General features: G+C 34.9%; 1 protein-coding gene and 1 pseudogene across 1 annotated transcript; both read right to left on the bottom strand.

The window, feature by feature from the left end:
* Positions 1–2,483: 2,483 nt before the first annotated feature.
* LOC111377702 (inactive protein kinase SELMODRAFT_444075-like) lies at positions 2,484–13,669 on the bottom strand. The gene is made up of 12 exons (XM_023000834.1): positions 13,597–13,669; positions 13,474–13,512; positions 10,637–10,772; positions 10,145–10,157; positions 9,667–9,764; positions 7,815–8,070; positions 7,371–7,603; positions 6,823–7,223; positions 6,527–6,675; positions 6,021–6,239; positions 5,755–5,904; positions 2,484–2,884 (listed from the first exon to the last, which is right to left on the bottom strand). Exons 1-12 carry the CDS (start codon positions 13,667–13,669, stop codon positions 2,753–2,755), a joined length of 1,899 nt encoding a protein of 632 aa, XP_022856602.1. The 3' UTR covers positions 2,484–2,752.
* LOC111377690 overlaps positions 13,526–19,900 on the bottom strand; it is an 18,503-nt pseudogene continuing 12,128 nt past the window's right edge.

The raw sequence follows: 19,900 nt of genomic DNA, 5'->3' as shown, positions 1-19,900 counted from the left end.
GAACCAAGTGAACTAAATCAATTATTTTACCGGGAATTCAAACAAACCGAATATTAATCGAAGACCACGAGACACAAAGGACTTGAATAAGTGGAATAGATGAATGTTTTGACAAAAATATGTGAATAGACTCAATAGAAGATTGAAAGAATCGAACCTAATTGAATATCCCAAAGTCAAACACAATGTAAGAATTGTTGTTGGTAGAAAAACAAAATTAAACAATAGTAATATCAATTTTTTTTGTTTGTGAACAGTACTTCGAGATGAACAGTACCTTGAATGTACAGTAACTCTTTTTTTTTTTACTCCTCGATGAAAGAAGATGATTAAACTACCAACAACTCAACTCAACGACGAAAAGAAAAACAAGAACGAAGAGGAACTAAGAAAGAACAATTAAAATTGAAGAAGAAACTAAAAAAACCAAAATTAACGACTCAGACAAATAAAAAAAAAGATATAACCTTCGATTAATTTGGAGCAAAAACTTTGATACCAACTGATGCGAACCCCGTAGCAACGTTGACTACGAAACCCACAACAAGATTGACGAACTCAAGAAAGCCAAATTAATGCAAGAGTTTAGGATTAACCACAAAGAAAGTAGAACCAAAAAACTCAACAAGAGCGACACTTGAAAGACCCCTTAATCACGTAATCCAAGAATTAAATCTGATTGTTTGAACGCCACAAGTTAACACTTGATAAGTTCGAAGTTGTTCAATGAAGAACGATGAAGAGAAGACAATACGCCTCACTTTTAATTCAATATCAAATATGTCAAAGGTTTTTGCAATTGAATGAAAACTCCTATTTATACTAAACCTAAAAACTAGGTAAAAATCGTGCAAAAGTCGATCATAATCCCTAAAATATGGAAAAGAATAAAAAACTAACAAAATATGAAAAATTATCAAAATTAGAAAACTCGCCAATATTTTTGGCCTATGCGACCGCGACGTTCATTTCTATGCGGTCCCATAGTTCAAGTAAGTTTCCCCCTTTGAGTTTCGGTAAGCCTCCCTGCGACCGCAAGCCTCATAAGCCTATGCGGTCGCATAGGCTTATCATTTTTTTCTGTCTTCGGCCTTCGATATTAAATTGATCCAAAATGATTCGACTTTCGACCCGAACATGAAAGTTGCTCCATTTTGAGTCCCGAACATGGTTCCATCAATGGTTTCTTGAACGAGCAATCCTATTGCTTGTTTCACTTGCTTTGCCCTTGATCGCGTCATTGGTCCGCCATCGACTATCAACGGGTCTCGTCTCGCACTTACCCTCATCGGGCTCGACTCCTGAGTCATATCATATTCCCTCGTCATTTTGTCTAATTTTTAACGGTTGAAAACAAAATTATTGATGAATTCAGTGGTTGCTCCAAACATTTTAAAGTTCAATGACCAATTAAAAATATCTTGGGAAATACAATGTTCATTGTTGCTGGTGCATTTAACCCCTAGACAAGATTGCGACGTAAAATTTCTATTTTATTTTATTTTGAAATGAATTGATTCAGCTTAGAAGCATGATAATAATTTCTAAATTTTTTGTGTGCTTGATTAGTTTTATCTTTATCTTTTTTTCATTTAAGATTGACTTGATTGAAGGTCTCGTGTGAGTTAATTGTGATAATTTGAAGTACAATTCGTTTAAAATAAGATTGTCGAAAATTACTTGTAAAGAACTCCACAAAGCAAGGATTCCAAGATTTTAAAAAAATATAAATAAATGAAAAAATGAATGTACGAACTAGCTTTTGCTGTTTAAAAATGAAAAAATCTTCCAAATATTGAGCAACTTATACCATCGGATTGCAGTCAAAATCGAAAACCCAATGAAAAATATAATGACAGGTGAGGAAAGCAATAATTATTTTGGAGGTATTAAAAGTAAGTCAAATTTGCTTTTAACTTGTTTTGTAAACCATTAAAAAAAATGTTACTTGGTTATTGACAAACTTTCTCAAAAGTTTTAAGTTTCAAATCTCCCATGTTTACTTATTTGCTTTTATGCTATTATTTTCCAAAGAATAATGCTATTTGTAGTCGCTCACTGCGGCAGTCGCCCTACGGGGCATACACATGGCAAGTGGTTATTTGACACATTAATGAATAAAAAAACTACCACATTAATACATCAAATAATCATCTATCATGTGTATGCCACGTAGGACGACTATCGCAGTGAGCGACTACGAATAGCATTACTCTTTTCCAAAATACTTTGTGAAATCATATCCTATTTCTTCTTGGAGTCCCACAAAAATAGTGAAATTCTTCCAACAACAAAAAAAATTATTAGAAATAATCTCGAGATAAAGAATTAAGTAATAACACAAGATCATAAATCCTCACAAGGATTATCCCTTCTAGAAGAATGATATGCACTGAAAATTCGACCTTCTACCTATTCGATCACCATCTTCTCAAAATTTATTATTCAATAGTTTTAGCAATTGCAAGATTATAAGTTAGCATTAATATGTGAAAATCAAGTTTTTATATACACAATTTACAACACTAAATTAGAAAAATAAATAAATGACAATAAAATCCAACCTTCTCATTACAGAACCAACACAGTCAATACTCAAAAAAGGAAAGAAAATAAACCAGTGTGTTGAAAGCTTGAATACAAATTAGAAAAATGTGAAGCTTTTTCCCTTGCCACAAGAACCCATTATCTCTTGAAGCAGATTTTGGCAGACTGTTCAACTGAAACGAACACTTTTCAAGTTGTATTCATTTTATTTTGATTCATCCTCTGGTACATGGGAGTCAATTATACTAATCTCAGAGTCGGAATCCATGTCTGTTGGAAAGAAGTGTCGAATAAAGTTTGTGTTGTCTTCACCTATGCAGCTCAAATCATGAACTACCTGTGTAAACATAGAAAGAATATAAATTATTTAACTGGCAATTAATTTTAAAGGTCAAACTAGCAGTATATAGTCATTGCTCCCACCATGTTCTGTCAAGATGTTCAGGAACATATACCATTTGATGCTTATAGTGATGGAAATGTTAATTTGATAAGTTATGTCATTTTTTATTCATGAGAAACCATGAGGATTCTGTAATCATATCAATCCTTGAATCTAACGGTTTACTGGGAATATTTGTAGGATTACCGTCAACTGTTCTTTTCTTTTCCTTTAGTGACTCGGATGTCCGAGATTCGCCCGACTAATCTTGAGTGGCGGCCTCTCCCCTAATTCGCCACCCGGATAAATTAAGATGCGGTCCCAGCTTCGACACCTTGGGCCGGACATTCGGGATGCAGCTCTCCTCCATGTAGACCTCCCTTTGCGACGTGTGGACAGACCTCTAGAGGGACGACAGAGCGCACATACCTTTGCCTCCACAAGAAATTTGCCTTCTAACATAAATGTTGCTTTCCAGCTACCGTGCGGATTCGAACCTACGATGCTCCGTGGAGAATCCTTCTGCTTCACCACTGTGCCATGCTGCGGGGATTACCGTCGACTTTCTACCAAGATTTTTCTTGTACTAAAACTATTAACCCTCGAAATAAAGTACGTGAACCCATCAAGTCCTTAGCGGGATGAAAGGCAAGGCGTGAAGGGAAGAAAGAAACAGAAGGTTCACATAAAGCAAAAAACCATATACCATAAACAAGCTGGCTTCAGGCTCTTTATAAAGAGCGCATGGGGCAAATGGATAAAGTGTGATTCATAACCAAATCAGTTAGAAGATAGTCAACAAGGAGCCATCACCTGGCACAAAGTAGGAATGACTAAACTACGACAAAGCTTTAAAGGAAATCGATAAATACTTCCCTCATTTGAAGAAGAGGGCATGCAATTCAAATATTTCTCTCTCACATGGCCATTTTTCCTCTTGCTCTAGTTGAATCATATAGACTAGTGAATTTAGGAGGTGAAACTCATAATTAGATGAGAGGATTTGTTGATTGTATTTGCATTGATATTCGATTGTAATTATTTCATTGATAAAATCGTTTCATTCAATTTGTATCGTCAACAAGAACGTTTCCTATTCTTATAGGAACTTTGGGATGTAACATAATCCCCAACTATACGAGACAATATATGCATTTCTGTTAGGATCTTATTCTACAGCTATAGTTCTACCATGTATGTTTTTTCATAAGTTCCATTCTTCTTCACCTTAATAATCAATGAACTACAAATTTTCATTGGTTAAATATTTCATTACACTCCTTTCAAAATTATATCTTAATGTTCAGATGACATCATACAGCTAATAGGAAGAGCGTCGAATAAGGATGTAAATGTCAGTTTGTCCCTGTCATAATAGATTTTAAGGCTACAGCCCCAGGGTCTTCACCAAGCTCACTTCATATTAGTATTAAAAAAAAAAAGAAAAAAAAAAACACACAAAGTTTAACAATCACTTCACCATGTTTCCGATAATCTCACTGGATATCAAAACAAGTTTTGCCTCTCAAACGAGTTCTTCAGATATGCCAATTTATTATCATTAAGATTTATTAAAAAGTCGGACCAGCCAGGCACTACCAACTAGCGTAGTCCTGTGTCTTTGATAAACCTCATGTCTCATTTATTACAGAGTTTATATCAGAAAAATCTAGCTCATTACATCACAGACCGATAATATTTGAGGATTCAATCGTAGCGTGATCAACTTTGTAAGCCAACTTGAGCATTGCGATTTACTTAGAACGGAAATTTTTGCAATAGATAGAAAAAGAGCCAAAATTTTCTTACATAGAATCTCATATATGTAGAGGTGTAGGCAGCATATAGATTTTTTGTGGATTCATCTGGTTCTTTTGAATCTAACTTATTTGAATTAACATTCATAATGATGGAGTTAGTGGACAAAACATGAAGGGAATGAAGGACGAGATGGGTTAATGACTGAGGTAAGTACTAGTAGAGGAGATCTAATGTCGAATTTTCTTTCTTATCAAGAAAAGGGCAGGGGTAGATGAAACTGGGACCATTTTTAGAACCTTCACTCTAGAAGGGAAAAAAAAGGGTAAAAGAAATGAGAACATAGCTGATTCAATCACCAATCCTAGATTAATCTCAAATTTATGATCTTTCAAATATTATCAGAACTTCAGACAAACCTATCACTTTTATTTGCTCCAATTTGCACTCGTCTTCCCAAGAACAAATACAAGAAGAGACCATCTTTTTTTCTTTTATTCTTCAATCATCGGCCTAAACATTAACAAAGACATGATCCAAGTTGTCAATGTTATTAATACAGGTCAGGTAATCGGAATTGATTGATTGTAAGCATCATCAATAATTTTGCTGATTATCTAACTCCTATAAATCTTTAGTATATATACAATTCAAGAATCAGTTAGAACTGATGACATTGAATAGAAATGATCATGTAAAGTAATTTAGCATGGATATAGACCAGACAGTAGTTATGGGAGTTTTACTTTCAAGAAGACTCCTAAACTCTTTACTCCCACAAACTTTATCAATTTTATTCGAGTATTATTGTTTTTTATGGAGAACTATAGTTCTGATGGAATGTGAATAAACGGTTTGGCTTCCAAACAGCAGTACGTTGTATAACATTGTTGGAGGCAATGACAAGTCAATGGAGGTGAATTTGTGATACTTTCATCAAAATGAAATAGATAAAAGGCGTATTATATTTTATGAAACTGGAGTAGCACTTGATCTTCAGAATTTTGCGCCTTGGATGAAGTGTTTATGATATTCCAGTAGAAATGTTTAAAAATTGATTAACATACCTGTTCCATTGTACACCTTACATTTGGATCCTTTTTCAGACAAGATTCAGCAACTCGCACCATCCAGAGAAGTTGGTGGACGTCATGGGAGTTTGCAATTCTTTTATCAATGAGGTCTGGATAGTTTTTTGATTCCAGAAGTGGTTTTGCCTGTCAGAAGTATAATCTCAAATGAGAATTTTAAAAGGTTATAATCCCTAGCTTATAAGAATTATCCAACATTTCTATAAAGTAACAGAAAAATTAATTCCATGAAAAAGATGTACCCATCCAACGAGACTTTTCCCCTCAGGAATCTTATCCGTTGTCCTTAGTCCAGTGATAAGCTGCAACATAACCATTCCAAATGAATAGACATCTGTCTTTGTCGACATTTTTCCATGTTCTGCATATTCCTGTGCCATGTACCCAAGAGTGCCAACCATGCCACTATATGAGGTAACAGAATCATCTTCTTGTGCTTTTGCAAGACCAAAATCTCCCAGCTGTTAAAGAAAAATTCACTATTTGGATGAAAAGGATTGTTTTATAGTGAGTATGAAAATAATCGACATTATCCCGGCATGGTTAACCCACAATTTATGCATCCTGTTCCGAATTATAGAAGATTAATAATGTTATTTGGAATTTTAGCACAACGGGCTATATATCTCCAGAGCAAACCACCGGGAATTTCAATTCATGTTACTAGAGCAGAACCATCAGAACTTGACAGGATCGGTTTCCCTTGAATTGATTGAAATGTAAATTTTTACTGAACTCCAAATCGTACCCGTGACTCATGGTCATGCGTAATGAGAATGTTGCTTGGTCTCATATCTCTGTGGACGATGTTGCGGGCGTGCAGACACTCTAAGCCTTTGGCAGCTCCCAGTGCTATTTTTATTCTCTTTTCCCAGTTGAGAGGCCTCTTACTGTTACCTGTACATTGGATAAATATAATCCTAAAAGTTCTGATTTTCTGGTTCAAATTAGAGCATTTTTCCTGTAAACTATAGTGGAGCCTCCTGAAAAATCTGTTGTGTGCAAAAAGAGAACAGAAACAGTAGCAGTTAAAACACTTTTTACCTGACAAGAGTTCTTCCAGTGAGCCATTGCAGACATATTCAGAAACAAGTAACCTCTGGCTTCCTTTTGAACAAGAGCCCAGTAGCATGACTAAATTTTGATGTCTTGCATGGCTAAGTACATGAACTTCAGATTTGAATTCTCTCTCTCCTTGAAGACTGGCAGCTTTGTGCTGCTTAACAGCTATTTTTAGTCCATTTTCCAACACTCCTTTAAATACAAAACCAAATCCCCCTTCTGATATGAAATTTTCATCTGAGAACCCCCCTGTAGCGTCATAAAGCTCTTCAAAAGTGAAGTCCCTTTGCATAGCAAGCTTAGGTCGCTTGTTTCTACAAACTGAACAAGTACTTTCAAATTCCTCTCTTGTTTGTCTTAGTTTCATTACCTTCCCCATTGTTCTGTTTCTTTTGCTCTCGTTTAATATATTTTATACTACGTACTTCATTTTGGCCCTTATATTTGAGTGTACGACTATTAGAGTTTTCTTCAGCTACTTGTTTGGTCGTCATAATGTTCTCTCTCTCTCCTGAATATCCACTGCAGACTGTCTTGTCTCTATAATACCAGCAGTCGAGGCTAATACTTTGGAATTATCAAGAAAGTGCCTACTGCATCTGTTATGAGCTTGTTCTTTGAATGAGCTAGCCTTTTGAGTTGCTGGAGATTCTACAATACCATGTATTAATACGTGGATGTAAATAGTAATCATTCTCTCTCCTTTCTCCTTCAAAGGGAAAGGCATCGTGGACGAAAGACGATGAAGGAGGATGCTTGGAGACTTGGAAAATGCATATATGTGCAGACAAGTAGAAGTTGTGTCAGTTCAGTACAAGTGAATCAGTCGTCCTAAAATTATGATTTAATTCTTGTCGCAAATATTCACTTGTAGCATAGCATACCATATTTCAGTTAAAAAAATTCAGCTATGTCGAAAAACAAAGAAACAGAAATGCCCATTGAAGACTAGTGGTAAAAATGAAGTTACTTACTCGAATATTTATCCCTCGAGTATGATGGTATATTTTCATCAAATGATCCATGTTCTCGAATTGGACCTCTGGATAAACATACTTGCTCTGTTGTGAAGGAGAAAGTTCTTCCCACGAGTATGATGGTATCATTTCATCATATGAAACATGTTTTCGAATTGGACCTCTGACCTCTACAACGGTGTTGTTACTCTTCATACTCGATATGCCACACAAGAGCCTGTCCATAAAGTATTGCTTGTCTTTCTTCAACTCCCTGCAATGTAAGACAAATCTTTTACCCATATTTCCTCACGAGGAAAGTAACTCTTTTGCAAAATATTTCATCTATGAGTATGATTTTAATGAATACTTTAAAGAGACTTACTAATGAAATGGGACACTTGGGGTCCTTTTGGCATGGCTTTTGGACCAGTTTGACTAATTTTGTGAAAGTATTTCTCGTAGTTAAAAGAGCTTGTCGCAAGGTTCCTACCAATTGAACTTCGCTATTTGTACACTTATTTTTGACACATTGTTTGACACTTCCATTTTTGTCAAGTGTCAATTAGATGGAAAAACTGTTTTAAATTTAAACTATCCAATAGGATGATGTCACATGGCAAAGTGTAAACTAAAATGTGTACACCATCGTGTACATGTAGCAAGGTTCCTACCGATTGAACTTCACTATTTGTACACTGATTTTTGACACGTTGTTTGACACTTACGTTTTTGTCAAGTGTCAATTGGATAGGAAAAATGTTTGAAATTCGAACTGTCCAACAGGATAACGTCATGTGGTAAAGTATAAACTAAAGTGTACACCGTAGTGTACATGTAGCAATTACCAATTAAACTTCGCTATTTGTACACTGAGTTTTGACACGTTGTTTGACACTTGTATTATTGTCAAGTGTCAATGGGATGGAAAAATGGTTTGAAATTTAAACTGTCCAACAGGATAATGTCACGTGGCAAAGTGTAAACTAAAGTGTACACCATAAGGTTCATGTCGCAAGATTCTTACCCATTGAACTTTGCTATTTTACATGGACTTTTGATACATTTTTTGACACTTGCATTTTTGTCAAGTGTCAATTGGGTGGGAAAACTGTTTGAAATTTAAACTGTTCAACAGGACAATGACACGTGGCAAAGTATAAACTAAAGTATAAACCATAGTGTACTTGTCGCAAGGTTCTCACCGATTGAACTTCGCTATTTGTATACTAATTTTTGACACGTTGTTTGACACTTGCATTGTAGTCATGTGTCAATTGGAAGGGAAAACTCTTTTAAATTTAAACTGTCCAATAGGGTAATATCACGTGACAAAGGGTAAACTAAAGTGTACACCATAGTGTACATGTAACAATGTTTTTACCAATTAAACATTGCTATTTTAAAAATTAGTTTCCAAATAAAAATTAAGTTGGTTTCCTCCAAGAGCTCTTCTATAGAAAGTAAAAGCAAAAGTTGTGTCAAATAAGCCTTAAATAAAATCCTTTAACTCAACCCCAAAATTGTAAAATATATATATACTTCACCAAGTTTTAAATATCTTTCTTGATGCAATGTAAGTCAATAGAGGACATCTTTGTAATGCGTATGCTTTTCTATCTTAAATCTCATTTTGTAGATCGGACTTGCTATTAATATGGGTATCTCCGTTTTCAGAATAGGGTCTTTTCAATGTGTTTAAAAGTAAGTAAACTCATTTTCAAGTTGCTAATTTTGAGAAACGTGATTTCCTTTCTTAAACTTCTTGAAAAAAAAAAAGTAACTTTTAAGCACCGTTACAAATGATATATTATTGCTGAAAATTGATCAAGATTATGAAATGCTATAAAGTTGTGTGTTGTTTCTTAACCTGTCAAGTATAATCCATGTAGCCCCCAACTTTTTGGCGCCTCTAACAGCGGCTGCCTTTCGGGATGGACCAGCTTCCACCTCTACATTCATCTTTACCTAAAATATTTAACAAAAAAACACAATTAAATATGCTATAAGAAACTAATCCAATTTACAAAGGTTGAAGAACAAAAAAATTGAGAAAAATGAAACTCGGGGCTAAAAGTCTTGGTATACGTAGTAAAATGTTTTACCTTTTGATGGAAATAACGACTTCCTTTTTAATAGTCAAATTAACCCTTTTCCTTCAATATCCTTTCGATCACACACTTTTTCATAGGCACATATTGAAGGTTCAAGCCCCAACTCGAATTTCCCCAAATAATTAATTATGTAGATGTTGGGCGCATATTATTTCAATGCGGAACGATTAAAGTGACTTTAACTTCTCCCTTTTTAGTATAGTGTTCAATAAGATCTATTCTATCCTAACAAACATGCCATATGCAACTAAATGTATCGTAACATAAATGCTAACACAATTATACAATCAATCTATTGATAATTTCTAGTGCAACACAGTGTTGGAATTGGTTCAAAAAAAAATCCAAAATTGGATAAGTGTAAAAGTGGAAAATGAAAATGTGTGAGTTCGTGTCAATTTCAACCAAATATCATACTTGCTCCAATGGTCAAATTACAAAAGTAAATAGACTAACTTATTCTACTCGTCGAGTAGATCGTCGTGGTATATTTGAAATTTTAAAATCAATTCTGGATAAATGAGAAACTGTGGTCCAAAATTGGAAGAAATGAAGTGTTGTAACTTTTCGAAAGGATGTAGGTTTTGACCAAGTGTTACAACTTCTCGAAATGATGCATATTTTGGCCCACACTACTTCATCTGCACCCTTCGACATCTATAAATGGGATCCTATGGATATGATTTTGGGTACATCAATTACATTGAGCACTTATTCTCCTCTTACAATTCTCTTCTTTCTATTTCTATAACATTTTCATGCGTTTCCTTTATAGGGACAATCCTTCCATTACCACCGCAATCCAACTTATATCTATGGATGTTGATATCAATACTACTTTCTGTGTACCCATCTTCGCAATCTGTACAATAAACATATAAAGATTTAAACCAAATTGCTGGAATTTAATTTTATATTCAAAAAAATTCTGATTAAAAAAATAAATTGATTAAACCAAAGAAATACTTTATTGGTTATTGAATATTAAATCATTCTACACTTATTTTAATTTTTAAATTGAAATTTTTTTGTTGTAAATTAATGTCATACTCGTACAACTATGCAAAAAATAGTTGTTCATTAATACAACTCTGTATTTATTATTGCATGTTTAAGGTTTGCAACATTGTATCATGACATTAAATCAAGTATTTAACACAAAGTCCTATTTGATCCACCTTCTTTCAAAAACTATATATATTCTTAAATAGTAATTTGACATTATTTTAACTATACATTCTTCAATAAAATAATATTACACGCAAATTCAAAATTTTCCTTTATATTTTAACCAGATATTTCCCATCAATACACTATTCAAAAATACATTCTTATGAAAATACTGTGGCTTAAACAAAAGGGCTTAGTGCTTGTTAGGACATTTATATTAGTATAATTTGATACAACACATCATAATTTTTGTTTGATACGCCATATTTTAATATCAATAAAGATCATCAAGCGTATTTTTGAAATCACGCCTGTTTAAATTACATAGGAATGAAATGGGACGTCAACCCAATTGAACCCAACAACGGTCCCTGCTAGAAGGCAGTCGACCCACCACCTCCAAAGAGGTCAGGCGACCCCTCTTTCAAATAGTCGATCAACCACAACATGTTCTAAGATTGAAGAGCATTTTCATGCCAATTTAGCCAAAAATGCCCCAAGGGCTGGAGATGCTTAAATTTGGCATGTGTGCTAGCTAGTGGCAGATCCACATGGGTTCATGTGGGGACACTAACCCACAGAATTTTTTGATTTTCTTTTAATTTTTTTTTAAACTTTTCCGACATGTGGTCATTGGCGGGCACACATTTGCCTTCAATAGTTTGAATGAGTCCTCTATGTTTTCTTTGGAACCTAATGGAGAAGATAGCAATACCTCAAAACCAAGCTAGTTAAGGTTTGATTTTCAGAAAAAACGTAACTCACTTTTGATCCTGCAATGAAAGATGTCTGATTCTGCCACTGATGCTAGCTTATGGCACTACCTGCCTAGCTACATTAAGTCCTTATTTTGTGGGGATTAAAATCATATTTTTTTAGTAGATTTTTATAAAAGTCGATGAAATGTGTGCTTGAAAATTCGTAGATCTCATAAATATATAATTAAAATGAGTTACCGACTTTAACTATGTTAAAATTTTAATTTTAATTTCTATCAAATAGGAGCTAAATGTAGTGTCCAGCCTACTTATAAATTTGTGGTTTGCATTTATATTCTTAAAAAAGGTTGCATGTATCATGTTGATGTCAAAACCTATGTGGCAATTTTGACTCAAATTTTGTGTGAAATTCAGAATGGAATCTGCAAAAAAGAATCATTTCATTGTCTATTTGACAATTGAAAGGAGTATGCTACTGTCAAGAACTCTCCTATGAAGAGTGGAAGTATTTATAAACAATTTAAATTATAAATAAATAAAAATGAGTAATGAAGAAGTTGATAATACTTATAATCTTTCGAATATGGAGAAAAAAAATTACTTGAGTGTTTGATTTTCAATTTTCTAAAAATGAGAATGAAAAATATATTCGTTATGGTACCCACACAAAAAATAGAAAGTCAAATATGGTGGCTTGATATGATGGATAACGGTCATATTTTTTATTTTTGTGGCCAAGGAATGGGAATCAAAGGGAGGCTAAATCATGAGATATGTTCCAAGTTCTTGTTGCCAAATATTCATTCTTTAATGTCTCCTTCCAAAACGTAGCATCTCGATACCTCGTAATCTAGTCATATGTTTAGTAGTTGGTTATATATCCAAGGTCATCAAGGTTTTCTATAATTTATTTTATTTTATTTTATTTAAAACCTTCTAATAGGAGCATTTAGAAACATTTGCTCTTATTGGCTTCATCCTCTGTGTTTGTCAACATTTATTAATTGGATGGATCTTTTTTTTCAATTTTTTTAGGTATAGAAAATCCAGTTTATGAAAATGACATCCCTCAACTTATTACGATTTTTCAACTTTTGAATCTTGTCGATTTTACAATGTCTACATCAAACTACCGAAAAGAATATACCTTGACGACTTCAAATTAAAAGATTGCACTTGTGTTTGAGTATTGTTAAAATTTATGTGCACTCAAGAGCGTCCAAGTATGTTACATAGCGTTTCTTTTCTTAAAACGCTATTCGCTTGTATAGAAGTTGATTTTGACGATAAGAATGTTATAAGTAGAATAAAATTGTATTTAAGTATCCAAACTTCTCAACAATAAGTAAAAGTGATCAAGTCAAGACTTGCTTAACGGTAAAAGCAAAGTTTTACTAGGGTAACGAACTGAATTCGAGTCTTACTTCAATTTAACCTCACTACTAATGACTTGATAACTACTTCTGCAGACTATTTAAAGAATAAATAAATAAAATCAAATGACCAACATAAAATTCCACCAAAATTTTAGTGACCACCAACGTTTAATCGACCCAACTGAAACAATCAATCCAAAATTCCTTTATTTAAAAATTAAAGTCGAACTTGAGCCAAAATGTACGTTCCCCCAGAAGATGTCCAAGTCTATTTAGACACTTAATTCTATTTATTTACACTCCTTGTCAAAAGGCATAACTGAGCTCCCTTGGAACACTGCATTCCAGAATTAACTACAGAATAGAAATCAACTGTGAAAAACTTCTGCTTTATATGTTCAGATTTCTAAATAGAACATACAACTTCTCTTAACTTCGCCAGAACAGTCAAAAACCAAATCAGAAAAATAAACATTTATAAATGTACTGCGCATTTGAGTCTCTGCGCATTCATACGACTTACAGGAGAGTTACAAAACCTATATTTACATGTCCAGTGTTCCAGGAGTGAGGTTAAATATAAATATAGAAGAATATCTTCTTCAATATCCATAAAGTTTTAATTGGAGACGAACAAATATGAAGCATCATCATGCTGTAGTCAAGCAGTTCTCCCAAGTCCCATATTTCGAGCTAAAACTTCCTCCACTTCTTTGCTGTGCATACTCAGAAATAACAGCACGAGCACAAATATAATAACAGCAAGAGCACAAAAACCCCAAGTCCTTGCTATCTCCTTAAGTGACATGGGTTGTGAGAGGCTTCGGAGAGAGATGTTAAACCTTGATTTCGCCTTTATGGAGATATCTTCATACTCTTTGCTGCATATACATGGGATTTCATGATATATCAGCAAATGTAGCTATCAATCTGATAATATGCAAGTGAAAACACAAGACATAATTTGGAGAAAAGAAAGCTGGCTCGTGGGGAGGAGGGATTCACAGTACAGGTATACGTTAGGCTGGCCTGGGTTTTCAGGCTGCCAGCCAATCTCTATTAACACAGAAATAAAAAGTAAAAATGTAAGGCTCAGTGGCCACTTAAACACTGGTCACCAGTTATGCCAGAACTATTAAATGCAGGTCTATAAACCACGAACCGATCATATATCGCCATCATCCTGCATACTTTCCCCAATCCTCAATTTCTAGACTTTGTCTCATATTAGTACCGTAAAGACTAGACCGAAGTATATAATTTTTTTCTTTAGACAGAGAAAAACTTCTAATTTTGTGTCTCGGGTTTTGGGATGGAATGGCCCAAACAATACCAAGGCAATGTTGTGTATTTAGTCTTGTTTCATGACAAGTATACAACATTTTACTGTAGTGACAATTTCCTTTCACGTCCCTAGAGTTCCAAAAGGAGCATTTGTATAGCAGGCCTCCCTCAGTAACTCCGACAAGCTGAGTGATAATCATCAATAAGACTACTGGTCATATATCTAGCCCACAAAGAGCAATTCTAATTTCAGAATACTCTAAATTCTTCTTGAAGTGCAGTACGTCTGTGGTGGTTAAATTTTGCTCTCAGATGTGAAAGCACTCAGGCATTTCAAAATAAGTGGAAGGAAAATAGAGAGGATACAGATATATTTAATGGAAACAAATTCCTTGATCCTTGTTTGATAACATAATTCAATTTGAAATGTTTATGGAAATGCATTAAATACTCTCTTTACATACTGCTAATTCGAATTTGTGTCAAACTTTGTGGTACCTTCTCATCTCAAATGTCTTCCTTCAATTATTCCCACAACATTGATAAGAATAAAACTATCATAAATGCAAGCTAGGTGAGGTGAGTCCCTGGCAACAGACAAATTGCCTGTTCAAGCTAGATCAAAAGGCAGCAGGTAAATATCAGCGGTCCACTATTCCTACCACGTGTTCAGAGAAATTCAACCAGACTGTTAGCAGCACATTGACCCTCACGGGTTATTCTACTAGTCTATTAACGGCGCTAGTATGATTCAATAATCGTACGGCATGTTCAGAGATGCTGAGGAGAAAATACATGACTAGTTACAACATAGCCTAGTATCTTCGAACCCTGGGGTTTCAATTTTGCACCATCCACTCTTCCAGCATACAATCCGAAATGCAGCTTGATGTTGGAGAAATGTGTCTAGCAATCAGGGTCTTAAGGTTTGGTTAACTGTTCTAGTACCTATTCATATCACTAGACAGAGGACAAAATAAGGTATCATGGGTCGGCAAGTCGAGAGTTTTCGAATTGTGTTATCCCTTGCCAAATTGTGGCCCTGATATCATTCCCAATATCTTTGTGTTTATCTCTCTATTTGGAACTTTACTGTGTAAGTTTTTAGGGGTTATGTGCATTTTTCTCTCTTTTTGCAGAGCGCCTTGTGTTATCTGTGTACACTGAGAGGCCCTTGAAGTGGGAATCAAAAGGTCAAACTACAATAACAAAATTAGAGAATAATATAAAATTTACCAGAATGCAAGTGCAAAATTCTCTGTTTCTCACCTGACTTCAACTGGAAACTTGTCCAAAAGTATTGGCGAGCAATTTGGATAGTTGCTGGGAACAAGTACCCTTAAAGGTTGAATTGGGGACTGCATTCCAGTAAAAAGTAAAGTCAAAACCATTGTACAAAAGAGAGATGTTACAAGTGGAATTAACATGATGGCGTTCAAAATCTCACCATTTGTGCCGAAGCATATTGCGATTTTAAATTTGGACTAAGAGCCACGGCGCTGAGAGAGCACTTCGCAATGGTTCCATCACCACCTTTGGCAGTAGCAGCTGCTGCAGTTGGATCCATGTCTTCATCACTAATATATACCACCGTGTCTATTAATCGTTCATTTATCTCCCGTGATTCTTCTTCAAGTGCATAGTTAGCCTGCAAACAGTGGTCAATTACACTAGGAAAGAATGAATCAAAATGCGTATAGTGCACTAGAATAATTATTCCCTTATTGAAATCAGCAGGCCAGTACATGAAATCAATGGAGGAATACCCTATACAACCAATGATATGGCATCATATATAATAATAACCATTGAAGTGAATAAATCAAGGATCTGACAGTAAATAAAAATTACTTGTCTTAACTATTAATAAGGTCCAACATGGGCCACCTGCATTTTTGGATACAATGTTTGGGTAATATCATAACATAAGAACAATGAACTATCTCCAAACAAAAAGCAGAGCAGATCTATTTTCCAAAATAACAATTCATCAAAATCCAAGAGATGTTAATAATGACTAAAAAATAAAAGAATAGATGAAACTATCAAGACCACTGATAGTATTTCATTCCAATCCACAAAGTTCTCTTTTTTGAACCCTAGAAAAGGAAAACGACTAGAGATAATTATGTCAAGTCATCTCGAAGCCTCAATGTAAATCAAAAGTTTTGATTTCCCCATTTCGTTTGTATTTAGTATTAAAGATGTTTAAAATTACTAGGATTAATATGCACATCGTCGATTGGTATTTCTGCTTCTCCAATACTTCAAGAATCTTCGTCATTTTGCTGACAAGCTTGAGGGTTAAAAAAAAATTTACTCGTGCTGTTAGATATTAGCAGCAACTACTATGTTGCATAAACGTGCTCAAGGTTGTCAATCATGGCCAAGTGTAATGATGGAAGAAGTCAGATGCTCATAGGAGATCTGCTATAATTTGATAAGGGCGTTACCATATACTAAGCCCCGGTTTGGCCCCCATTAAAATTATAATCTATTTTTCTCTCTTCTTATCAATCACGCATTCTCCAAATAAAATAATATTACATGTAAACCCAAAAATTTTCTTCCTTTTCAACCACACGTTCTTCAAATGAGGGCTAAGGACACAAGATTGGACATCGCTATCTCTAAATTAAATCCGTTTCCAAATTTCATTAGGTCAAGTATTGTACAGTCCAGGTCTTCGTCCTGTAAATCAATATGCTCTCTGTACACAGATGTAATCCTTCATCCATATCAATAATATATTATTCCTCCAAATCAGTTTTCATGGTACAGAGCGTTTCTCTGATCCTATGCTCTAGTTTCTTCTCTTCTTAAACCAAAAGTAATCTCAAATTAATTCTGCTTTGATCTTTGTTGCACCTTCAGGTACCTTAAGAAGAAGACGTAAGGGAGAAGAATGAGCAACAAAGTCACACTGACCATAGTAATAACCCAATATATACGAGAGAGATGCTAGAAGCTTCATGGGAAACCTTTTACTTTGAAAACTTTCAGTCTTCTCATAGAATAGTCGTGCTTTTCAGCCAACTCAGGCGTGCCCAGAATCCCAACCTTTCACAAGTGGTTAGAGAATCAATCCTTCACCATCTCTCTCTCTTTAACCCAACAGCTCAGTTTTCGGAGCACCAAGGTTTAATTCTGGGGAAAACATTCCTAAGATACTTGATTCAGGATCAACAGAACAAAATATCAATTTTCAGACATTTAATTTTATAGGCTTAATCAGAAAATCCCCCTACCTATTAGATGTTGTGCAGAAAACCCTCCTACCTATTGAAAATAGCAGAAATACAACCTTTTAAGTGCGGAAAACCCTCCTACCGCCCAATTCCAGTTAAAAACAGTAAAAATTGCCAAAATTAAAAATGAATAATTGCAGCTGCATGCTCAAACTTTTTACTTTTTTTGCAAATTATACCCAAAAAAATTTTATATGTGCCACCCACAATCCCATCCTTTAAAACTTTATTTTCCTCCCCCACCCCACTTCATCTCCACCTTCAACCATACCCATATATTTCTACTTCCAGATCATTCATCACATTTTTCTACGCTTTATCCCTCTCTTATTCTGAATCAACACAAAGACCAGGAATTTCAACATTCATGCCCGTTTGATTCCTCTTTTTATCAAAATACATTTTTCTCTCTTCTTTTTAACCACACATTTTTCATTGAAATAATATTACACAAAAATTTAAAAAAAAAATTCCTTATTTTTCATCCACACATTCTCCATCAATCTACTATTCTAAAATTCGTTTTTCCATTAAAATGAGTGTCAAACATCCTCTCAATTTTATACATCATTTTTATGTACCACTTTATCTCTCAGCTTCACACTCAAAGACTCTTTCCATTTTTGCAAGCACAGCTTGGCTGTAGAATCTATCACCCTGTTTGGCCCCCATTATTTGAATTTATAATGGGGGGAATAGTATTTTTTGAAGATTGTGGTTGAAAGTTTTCGATTTGAGTGTAATATTATTTTATTGAAAATTGTGTGGTTGAAAGTAGGAGAAAGAAAAAATTAAATTAAATTGAAGAGTTTTAATGGAGGCTAAACGAGGGCTATGTGAATTGTGAGAACCAATTGCAAGTAGATCTGAAATTCTATTTTATCTCATCTTTAGCCACCATCCACCAACACAATATTGTCCAGGTTGCGATGTGGAAACCAAATCAAAAACCAAAATTGAAGGGAAGAAAAAGAAAGAATTCTGAAGATCATTTATTGAACATGGAATAATAAGATCTGGATTTTGTTGTGATTTTCTTTTTTTTTTTTTAGGGTTTGACTGCATTGATGTTAAATTTGGGGGGAAAGATGGTGGCCAACCTGAGGGGATGCTGCCTGAAGGACTTGTGGTGAGGACATAGAGAACGGAGCTCCAGGCTTAAGTGGTTGGTGATATGATGAACGCTGGCCAGAGGAATGATGTTGCTGAAGAACTCCTGACTTGAGACCCATCTGCTGCCTCATCTTCATTTCATTTGTCTCATTCATCTGGTGAAGCTGTAACATTTGATTTGCTGCCAACTGGGCAGATTGCTGCTGCTGCTGCTGTTGCTGTTGCATGAACTGCTGTCTTTGCATATTATATTGCTGCCGATGCTGAATTTGTTGTTTCATCTGCTGATGTGTTGGAAACATTTGTTGTTCCTGTTTTACATGCTGGGTTGGAAGCATATTTGAATTCGGTTGTAGAGGATTAAGGTTTGACTGCATTGATGTTAGTCCACTGTGAGATGATATCGAGGTCATGTTCACCTGTTGCGGACCACTGACAGGGTTTTGTTGTAGAGAGCCCATAGCTACTTGTTGAAGCTAGTTTGGTGCATTGCCCTGACCTGGATCCATATTTGAACCAGATTGTAGTCCATCCATTATGTTTTGGCGAGAATTTGAAACACCAGAAATGGAAGATAAGGAATTATTCTGCAAGTTGGTTGTGTTATTCTGTTGCGTAGCAGCCATAGAACCCTGTACATTCGCAGGTTGCATCTGCAAATTCATTTGATTATCATGGGGATGCATTTGAGATTGTGGCTGCTGAGATTGTTGAATAGTATGCAAGTGAGGCTGGGAAAGGTGCCCTTGCTGCACAGAAGAAACAGACTTCCTGGGCTTATTCAAGTTAAGAATATTGTTAATCTGCTTCTCAACTCCAACAATCTTCTCCTTGTGAATCTGTTGAACTTCGTTCTTTGGAATCCGCAAAAACAGAATAATGCGTTCCAGCATGGCCTTAAAAAATTTGAGTTTTTCAAGTTGCTCGTTCTTAGGCTGTAGAGGAACAGAATCATGCTGCAACACCGTAAGACATGCATTGTTAAAAAAAACAAATTAATTAGCATAGGACATTATCATGCGAGAATATTGCTATATAGGACTAACATATTCCATAACTTCATCCCCAAGAAGAGTTTGG

Source organism: Olea europaea, chromosome 3, assembly GCF_002742605.1.
Source record: "Olea europaea var. sylvestris chromosome 3, O_europaea_v1, whole genome shotgun sequence".
NCBI lineage: Eukaryota > Viridiplantae > Streptophyta > Magnoliopsida > Lamiales > Oleaceae > Olea > Olea europaea.
This window is presented reverse-complemented; position numbering and strand designations above follow the sequence as displayed.